A 10,733-nucleotide genomic window follows, 5' to 3' on the forward strand; every position below is an offset into this window, starting at 1 on the left:
ATAAAAATAATGCGGACCCTACATAAATGTTTATTCATCCAAGAGTGGGAGGAAGCATAAACAAAGTAGTTAAATTCAATATTATAAATATTCCACTCTTCTTTTATATACTTTTATTTTATTATCAATAAGTTATTAGTTTAAGTCGTACTAAATTATATCCCTATAGGTAAGAATTTAAATTTAAATCTTATGTACAAAAAAATAAAATTTACAAAGAAAATTTCATTAAAGATAATTAAATATCTAATAGAAATTAATATATTTAATGAAATAATTATTTTAAAACATATACTTCAATTTTCATTATAAATATTTATTTTATTTTATATGTATTTTTTTCTTACCAAATAATTTAAGAAATTATCTCACTTTTCACCTTCTTTATAAATTTATAGAATTTTAATTTAATTGAATAAAATTAAGAGACTAATTTTTATCTTCACCAAGCATATCTAATGTTCATGGACCTGTTTGATTTATATTAAGATAAAATAAAATTTAAATCAATCAATTTTGATTGGCTTGATTTAGATTAAATTTATAAAAAAAAAATAATCAAATTAATTAACAAGTTTATTTGATTCGGATTAATTGATTTTCTAAAATGATGCAAACTTAGTTTTTGTTTTTTAAAACATAAAAACACATGATTTTGTCAAAAAGAATTAAATATATTTTTTTATTTAAAGAGTGTGAATAATATATTTGAGTGTAAATAAAATAATAATGTAAGAATTTGAAGAAAAAAATATTTATATATAAGCAACATAAACTAACATGCATAAACAAATATTAGAATGTGACTTAGTTTCTAACCAAAAACAAATTTATCTAACGTAAATCAAATTATCCAACACAAACCAAGTTGTTTGAACTACAACAAATGACTGACGTAAACTAATTTATTAAAAATAAGAAATTAAATAGTCTAATATTTAAATTCAAAATAGTCCTTCAAAGTAGTCCTACTTTTCTTTTACAATTTTAGAATTTGTAATTACTAATCAGAAAATAAAACATAAATAATAATGATAATATAATTTGGTACATGGTTTGCTGGGTTCTGGTATTAATACATTTACAAAATGTAAATCTATTATTTAAATCAATAAATGTTGAAATTCTCTAATTTTAGATTAAATTTGATCTAATCAGGTCAAAATTAATTTAATTAATTTAGTTCATATCATTGAATTTATCAAATTATTGAATCAATGAATACTCTTAGATATCTTTGATAAGTTGTTTTTTTTTTTCTAGGCAAAATGAAATATATTAAAAGCGAGTATAAGAGGTACTCCAAACTATATACAGTTAACTTAATAAATATTAAGACATGCAGCAGGTTCTCTTGACCAACAAGAGAACGGATAGTAAAAATCAAGATCTTTAGCTTTCAGCCACTTCCAATAGCGTAGTTTTATCAATTCGACCAGATCATTTGGAGATGTGAATTTATTAGTAAATACAACTTCATTTCTTGCCAACCAAATACTCCAAATTGAAGCCAACCAGATCACCGCCCATTTGTACTGATTTTTAGCACCACAACTCGGAAGGCCTAGGATCTGCTCAAAATGAGATATGCAATTATTTTGATGAGCAGCAAAGAGGCCACACCATTCCAAACACAACATCCAAACCTGGTATGCAAAGGAACACTAAAAAAATATAATGCAGGAGGTATCAAGACCTTGATTACACCACACACAACCAGAATTAGAAGATAGTAACAAATTCCTCTTTGCAAGATTAACTTTGGTTGGGATTCTGTCAAGCATCACCCTCCAAGCAAAACAAGAAACCTTGGAAGGGACAGCCTACACCATATGAACTTATGAAGAGGGATTTCTGCAAAAATTGAGGCATTAACAATTATATAGTAGCCTGACTTGACTGAATACAGTCCGCTTGGATCAGCTGACCACTTCCAAGAATCATCATTTGTATCATCCATTTGAACACAAGTTGGATCCATCATCAAAAGTGATAACTGAGATTGCTCCCACTGAAATAATTGCCTCCTCCAACACCAATTCCACCCACTCTCCGCCTCCCTACATAATTTTATATCTGCCACAGACATGTCTTTATTGTTAGAGATAGAAAACAACCTAGTATACCTCTCACAAAAAGGTTTTGTAGTGCACCAAGGATCCCTCCAAAAGGAAGTGTTCCTACCATTCCCCACTACTCTCACACACTCCTTAGAAAACCAATTACATGTAAATGTTGCACCCTCTTTAATATTCCACAGGTCATACCACCATCTAGATACTCCTTCACGGCCACCTCTTCTATTCAAAGAAGTCACTGCCCCATAAATAGAAGTGATCACTTTAACCCACATACAATCTCTCTCCACTAACAAACGCCACCTCCACTTCCCTAATAAAGCTAAATTAAAAGATCTAAAATCTCTCACATCCAAACCCCCATAATGTTTTTCTTTACACACATCATCCCAAGACACCCAAGCTATTTTCCTATGTTTTGATAAGTTGTTGAATATATATATATTTTTTAGTATAAAAATTACCAAAATTAAAATTTATCTTCTAACAAAATTTTCTTCGTATACATGATGTAAAATGATTTTTTTTTTATCAATATACTTTGTAAAGAAGAACCTAAATACCTAATAATCGTGTTACATCTCTTTAATAAATTAAAATAGACCGTCTAACATATTTTTTAAATACACTGTTTTATTGATTAAAAATTGTAGAATTTAACGAATTTCAAGCAATGTTGATTGGAAATCACACGATGCGTGCATTCCAAGAAAGGTTGACTTGAAAACTGGCAAATATGTAACTTTCTTTCAACCTAATCAATTTGATGAGCAAACCAATAAGTTATACGTGGTCGTGTTATAAAATTTTCGTGTCTTGTACTCTTGGAATTCAATCCTCCTTCGACGTATTTTACTCATGATCTGAACGTTCAATATTCAAATCACTGTCTCGTTTTCTGTTGGAACTGAAATAAAAAATGCGGAGCATAACCATACATTCGATTTGTTAACGATTCATTTCGATAATTACGCATTTGTTAAGGATGATAGACAATTGTTTGAATTATATACGATTCTACCGGAATGAGATAAACTCAAGTTGGAAAAAAAAAATCCAAGTCAAATCAATTTGCTTGAAAAGGGATGAGTTGAGGTTATTGGAATTTGCAATGGTTAATATCGAAGTTTTGTGTAATTGTATCCATGTGAATGATATGATCCTCGCTGACCTTCACACTTCAGAACAGATTTTCTATGCTCACCTGTATGAGTCCAAGTTCCTAAGTTTCAGATTTCACGATGAAGAAATAACATACCATTTTAACTAATTATAAATAATTATGAATACTAAGTTTGTTGAATTTGATAATCATTATCTTAATAATTACACCAAAAATGATTTCTATTTGATAATCATTATCTTAATAATTAGACTAAAAATGATATCTAATTTACATGAGCACCATTTCAAAATGGGTAACATATGTTTGAACACTAATTAAAAACAGGTTCCCAATTATAATCACAAGCACCTCTATAAGTATATGTTGTTATGCACTTCCTTATATGAAATTCTTAAAATTTTAATTCAATCAACATAAAGTCAATATTAAGTTTTAAGTATTTTCAATATAGTTATTCAATACTATATAACAGAATTCTTATTACACTTTATTATTAAAAAATTATTCAATACTATATAACAGAATTCTTATTACACTTTATTATTAAAAACTTATGATTTTCAATGATTTAAACATTAACATACATTATCCTAGATCAATATTTAAAGCATTTGAATCACTTATATCATGTAAGCTGCTAACACATGTCTAATACATAGTCAATAAAACAACAAGTTTTCTATTTGGCATCTCGCGCCTAACATCATTCTCCTTGCGTTTGGCGTTATTGAGGTAGAGAGCCCTCGGCTCGTCCATGCCCGGTGTCAAATTACTTGTACCCGACATAAATGAGGTAGAAAACACATGTGTCAATCATGCTTAACATAGCAAAACCTACGTCCAACCCCATTTCAGGCAGAGAGTTTCTATCTGACACACACCTAACATCACAACATTGGCGACTAGCGTCATTTACGCATAAAACTTTTGTCTTAATCATACATGTACTACTCAACTAGGATCCAACATCACTAAGTTAGAGAGATTCAAAGGCATCTACACTTGACGTGACCACATTAAGGAACTTTCCTTTGTCTCACACTCAACGCTATCAATCCCACACCCAGCGAGAGTAAGGTAGAGAGCCTCAAGTAGGGATGGCAACTGGGCGGGTCGGGTACAAGTTTCATGATACCCGTCCTCGTCCCCGCAACTCAAACACATTCTCGTACCCGTACCCGTACCCGTATCCGTCGGGTATGTAATTTCTGTCCTCATCCCCATCCCCGTCAGGTATCGGGTATACTCGTAGTACCCGTACCTGTAAAAATTATTATTATTTTTTTTACAAAAAAAAATATAATACTTTTAAATTATTTTTTCATTATATTATAATTATAATTAAATTGTTTCTCTATCTCATATTTTAATCAAGAGATTTCTTAATAATTAAACAACTATAAATGTTTCACATTATAATAAATAATTATACATAATAAAATATTAAATTTTTTAACATAATTCAATATGAGACAGGTACGGGATGGGTATGTGTATACTCGTACCCGTACCCGATTTAACATATCGAGTTTTACCTGTAGGTATTCCCCGTCAAAGTTAGGACGAGTTCGGGTATTAGCCACAGGTATGGTTTATTTGTCCTCCCTAGCCTCAAGCCTACATCACGCTCAACACTTTGAAGTGTGCTCGGTGTGATGATAAATGCTACATTTGGCAGAATCTCATTTTGGTCTAAACCACTTGAAATTTGGAAAATTCCACACATGCAAAGCATAATAATACACGTAGGCACTTTGAACAACTCAACTACAATGACAAAATAAACATGCAACCATTAGACAACAAAATCCAACAATTTTTGTTCAACACTCTTGAGAACCCAAAAACTAAACTTTCAAATTTCATTTCAAACACCAACAGTACAACCACAAATTTTATTGAAACTCAAGCTATTTCAACATTATAAATCATCAAGGAATTAAGCTCTAACTTCCCTTGACTTTGAATAAAGATAAAAGAGGGGAAGAAAGAAGAAGATCGTTCCAAGCTAACTCCATAAGAAACTACAACCACTTGCTTCTTAATTTTATAAGCTTTGAATCTTCACTCGGATACTCAACTACGATCAAGGAAAGGTCTTATACAATTTCTAAAAGGCTAAGAAGAAGAAAGAAGAATCTTGACTCTAGAGTTTCTTTCCAAGTTTTATGAAGAAATGAATTTATAAACTACACTTCTAAGGAAAAATATTATATACTCTTCCCTCATAGGTCAACTTAACCTATACTAAGAACAACTCCTAATAATAGAAAACTCTTAAGAATTCTTAAAATCTTATAGTTTCTCAACAATTAAATAATAAAACACAACAACAAATAATTAAATAAAATCAACAATAATTCACAAAATTCATAGTGTTATAAATAAAAAACAATTGAAAATTTCTTTTAATTAAGGTGTTATTATGAGTGTTTGTTGGTTTGGTTTATCTAATAAAATTCATGATCCAAATTAAACTAATTAAATTGATTCATTTTTTTCTTGGTCAGATAAAAAAATAAATCTAACTTTAACTAATTCAACTCACAAATTTACATTTTATAAATTGGATGATCTAAGAATCGAACCAATTAAAATTATTATTATTTTATTTTATTATTATAATTATTATCTTTATTTTACAACATTGTGATTCTATTAATAACACAACACCATGTCACTCGGGCTTCGCGAATATTATTGTTTTATAAGTTACATAAAAACGTTTAGTCACTTACTAGTTAGTTATCATAGAGGCTTAGTGTAAAGCTAAATACTAAACAATTTTAAATACTTAATTTCACAATATATTATTTGCATGTTGATATTCAAGTTGAGAAAAAAAATGTTTTAATTATGTTAATTATGTATATATATATATATTATTTTTATACACTAATTATGTAAAGAAGTTTATATTATTAATTATAAAAATTATATTAAATATGAATTTAAAGATAATTATTATAAAAATAAATAAATTTATTATGTAAATTTATGATCATATAATTAAGTAAAAATATTTTACAGCGTGAATATCTTTAAATTAAATTAAGATATATTTCATATTTAATATAGATAATTGTTAAGAATATTCTAATTAAATGCATAATATTAGGTTCACGTCATTTTTCGTTCAGTATAAAGATGAGAGTAAGTTGGATAACCTGTCAATGCCTAAGACCTAACCTATGAGTCTCTGACCAACTTGTTATGAGAACAACTCATTCTTCTCATTTCTTTCATATTTTTCCCCTTTGGGGCTGGGAAAGGGGAGTTTTTCACCTTTTTGAAAAATGTCATATATGCTATCCAACCAGAGGCTCATTTATTTATACACTATTTAGATATATAATTTAATTTGTTCTTACTTGAGGGAATTATTACTTACTATTTAACTTCCATATTCTCTTTCATTTTATTTGTTGAATTTGAAAATAAAAAAATAATTATACTCCTCAATAATATTATGCATAGAGAAATGTGAAGTGTCACTTTTTTTGTTATTTCATTATTATAATAAAGTGAAAAATAAGAGAAGAAAAAAAAAATATTTTCTATTGTGCGAAAAGATGGAAGATGTAAAAGAAAAACATACAATTATTTTGAATAACTAAAGATATTGTATTTATGAGTTTCACTTCCACAGTATTATTTTAGTCTAGCAACAGAAAATGATATAATCTTAAATCTTCAATCAAATTCTCCTCATTTTTTCTTTCTTTCTGAAATTAAAGTATGAAATAATGTGAAACAATACAATTGACTAATTGTTGAAGATAAATATAGGAAAATAAAATATAAGACAAAAAAAAATGTTGTTTGTTGGGAGTGAGAAATGGTATTACAGGCTTGCAGCGGCAACTAGAAAGATGCAGCCCCTCCACCAACATCTTGTCAAAGTCCTATACGTTTCTATCATCAACACATGGGAATCTTCAAACAGCAACCACCTTCTACTTTTTCATTTTTTCTTATCTTTTTCTATTTCCACTTTAAACACCACCAAGCTCAATCTTTATTTTATTAACCTAAAAAATAAAACACCTTAATGCTGCCCATGTTTTTCCCTAGTTCGATCTCGGCTAAATCCATCAACATGGAGTTTTTAAAATTTATTAAATAGTGTTAATCAATATATAATTACCTTTATAATTAGAATATAATATCAACGAATGAGCCTCATGAATTTAATATGTTTAGGCAATTGACATGTGATTTCTGAAATTATCAGCGGATAATCTGTTATTCTTAACCAAAAAATAAAAAAAGAAAAGGCTTGAAATACAGCACTAATTTTAGATGCAATCTTCTGCCTTGCAAGATTATTTGTATTTTGATCTAAACAAAACTATTGTTTTAAAAAATAACACACCAAGAATCCTATGTTCATTCCCACTAATTATCCGAGATAATGGAAGGGGTCCACACTCCCCCACCAACATATCCAAGGCAGAAATTCCGATGAATCCTATAAAGGATCTCTTATGTTAGACTAGAAAAGTCAGCAAGAACCACGTTACACACTTAGCCAATAAGCAAGGAAGACAAGTTAGAATTTTTTTTTGGTGCGTTAATTTAGATATAATACTAAGAAACCCAAATGGTGAAGCCTACCTCCTAGGTAGATCAAGACCATACACTTCAAATTCGATTCATATTGAACAAGAGACAACGAGGACACAACTTACAAGTCATAAATAATAACTTAATACAGACAAAATAAAAAATAGTCTTTCTTTTTTGGGAGAAGTATTGATTTAAAGGATAGGATAAGATTTGTTCAAGATACGCTCTAAATACTAACCAAGTGACCTTGGTTCAATTACTATCCGCCACCTATCTCGTTCCCATTTGCCACAATTTATGAAAAAAAAAATAGAAAAATAAAGCAAAAGAGTCAATCGTATTAATATTGTTCACCCAATTTTGGTCGTTTATCTTTTCCTAATTGTGTCCGTCCCAATATCCATATCCACTTTATATTGGCAAACAAACAAACAAGCACCATCAAAAGAAAAGTAAAGCTCAGAGCTCCTGTCATTATATGAACTATGAAGCTTTCATTACTGCCCTTGACCCACAGGATATGCACAGTATATCTATTAACAAAATTCATTTTTTTTTAAGCAGAAAAAAGGTAGAAACAGAAGGATAATTTTTTTTTATTTTTTTTTAACATAGTTACTTTTACTTAACACTATTTAATTTTATTTAGTAACAACAATAACAAAAGAATAAAAAAAAAAAGCTATGTCAAATGTTAATTAATCAACATCATCATCTTCTTCCTCATCATCATGCTCTTGCAGATCTGCGAGAGAAAAGCTCCTTGACTTGAAGCTTCCAAGTCTTAGCCTCATCTCAGCAGCATAAGATTGTGGAACTCTGTTGAGCCTCAGCTGAACCTGATCTTCTTGTTTCTTCTCCTCAGCCAGGGAGGAGGAAGAAGAAGAGGAAGCAGAGGGAACTTTTCTAGCTTTTTCTTCTTCCTCCTCTTCATAATAATCATCATCATGATCCTCATCCACAGGCAAAAGAGGCATGGATTTGGGGTTGGACCAGGAATAGAAAGCTGATTTTCTGGACCACTTAGATGCAATCAGAACCCTTCTTCTCTTGTTGAAAGGACTCTCTTGCTTTTGCAACTCCTTCAAATCCTTCAAAGTGCTCACTTGAGATAGATCTGAGAACGATTTCGATTTTCCATCAAAATGACTCGACAATCCCCTCCTGCATCGCTTATCAAAAATCCCAAACATATCCCCATATCAGATGCCATAATCCAAAACCAAAAATCAAATTAAAACACACACATGTCGCATACCAATTACTAGTTACTGTTTAGTAGTTATAAACACCCAAAACATTGATCAAAACATAGTATTAACCAACCAAAGAGGATCTAAGAAAAAAAACATTCGATGATTACAAGAATAAAATCAAACAGGTGGTGGGCACAAGAGAGAGAGAGAGAGAGAGAGAGAGAAACTAAAGACACTAACTTGATGGGAAGAGAATCCTCCAAAGCATCCAAAGAACCCAACCCAGTTCGTATCTTCAGCTTGCTCTGCACTTCCTCTTCCTCCTCTTCGTTCTCACTGTCGTCGGGGGTTCCGATCGACGACGAACTCTCCGACACGCCGCCGGCGAAGAACTTAGATGGGCCCGAGATCCGAAAGTTCGGCCCATCATCTTCCGGCGACCCGTTAAGGAAGATCCGCTCGTCGGGGTGGCCGTCCGGCGACGGAGACGACGGAACGTCGATCGTGAAAGCGGGACCCACCAAAAACTCCATTTTTATCTGGCGCAAAAAGGTATGCAGAAATTGGAAAGAACGAAGCCACAGAAGCAGCGATTTAGTTACCCTTTATCCTTGTCCTCTTCGTCTTCTCTTCCTCTTGGGTTTCCACGTAATGGGGTTTCTTGTCATCAATCTGCACACTCCCAAAGGAGTAGAGAGAGAGAGAGAGAGTTGCAGAGAAATGAGGATAGAGATAAGACCCAAAATAAAAATAATGGAGTGGGGTGGAGAAAGAAGGATTAATATATATAATAAAAATAAAAGAAAATAAAAAAGAAAGTGTGATGGGTGAGAGAGAGAGAGAAAAAAGGATTTGACACGTTCCGTATGACGTGGCACGGAGAGGGACCAGAAAAGCCCGTTTACCTTGAATGCGTTTAATGTTGTTGTTGTTGTTTTTCATCATGCTTATCCTTTCGTGTTTCCTTTTGTTGGATCAGACCAAGCGCATGCTTCCTTATCTGGGAATTTCGATTCCGGATATTTGAATCATTTTGTTTCCTTAATTACGAGAAGAAGAATCGAATAATTCCCCAAGAAAATCCTTCGTGTTTTTCATGGAATCCTATGAATTTTGTTTTGTGAAAAAGGAACTTGTTGATATGAATTTGTTTCCTTATTTTCTGAATCTGGTCTGCAAATATGTCATGATCTTATGTGGTTTGATTTTAAAAGAGCACGTCTTTGGAAATTCATTTTAATTTTAATGAAATACTAACAAAAATAGTAAAATAATTTTGAATGTTCAAACCTGAAACCGCATGGAACCTATACCTATGTCCATCTTAACCTAGAAATCTGTAAATTTTTACATCTTATCAGTTTTATATTTTCTGTCTTGAAGAATAAGTTCAATAATTCAATAATTCAATATGGGTTTCTTAGTAACGTTACATTACAACAAATGTCGATAATCATTATGAAAATTGCAATCTTTCTAAACTCTTTTGGATAAGATGTACGTGTAGTAGCTCTAGGGAGGATAGGGATGAAATCAGAATAAAGACTTCGATATTGTAGTTGGTAAGAGAATTAATAGAGAGATTGCGACAATAATAATAAAGAATGAACAATATTTGTCTAATTGTTTGCCATAGATTATTTATAATTGGGAAATTAATTTATTTATTCATTCATTTTAAGTTGTCACTTCATCTGAAGTTGGGTATACAGTTCAGTCTCTACTATTTAAGTCTATAATTAAATGGATAATTTGTATAGGCTT

The 10,733-nt window shown here is 30.9% G+C and overlaps 1 protein-coding gene across 1 annotated transcript; it reads right to left on the reverse strand.

Annotated features, from left to right (window-relative positions):
• Window positions 1-8,345: 8,345 nt before the first annotated feature.
• Window positions 8,346-9,731, reverse strand: LOC109792505 (protein OXIDATIVE STRESS 3 LIKE 4). Its single transcript, XM_020351925.3, has 2 exons — window positions 9,210-9,731; window positions 8,346-8,937 (listed from the first exon to the last, which is right to left on the reverse strand). Exons 1-2 carry the CDS (start codon window positions 9,500-9,502, stop codon window positions 8,472-8,474), a joined length of 759 nt encoding a protein of 252 aa, XP_020207514.1. The 5' UTR covers window positions 9,503-9,731; the 3' UTR covers window positions 8,346-8,471.
• Window positions 9,732-10,733: the final 1,002 nt, after the last annotated feature.

This window comes from Cajanus cajan, chromosome 6, assembly GCF_000230855.2.
Source record: "Cajanus cajan strain Asha chromosome 6, NIPB_CcT2T_4, whole genome shotgun sequence".
Classification (NCBI taxonomy): domain Eukaryota; kingdom Viridiplantae; phylum Streptophyta; class Magnoliopsida; order Fabales; family Fabaceae; genus Cajanus; species Cajanus cajan.

What these genes read in the sequence shown, in the direction of transcription:
- LOC109792505 (XM_020351925.3), bottom strand. Translation starts at nt 9,502, where the DNA reads ATGGAGTTTTTGGTGGGTCCCGCTTTCACGATCGACGTTCCGTCGTCT. An exon ending in GAGGATTCTCTTCCCATCAA is followed by an intron (nt 8,938 to 9,209) that starts GTTAGTGTCTTT and finishes TAAGCGATGCAG; the next exon opens with GAGGGGATTGTCGAGTCATT.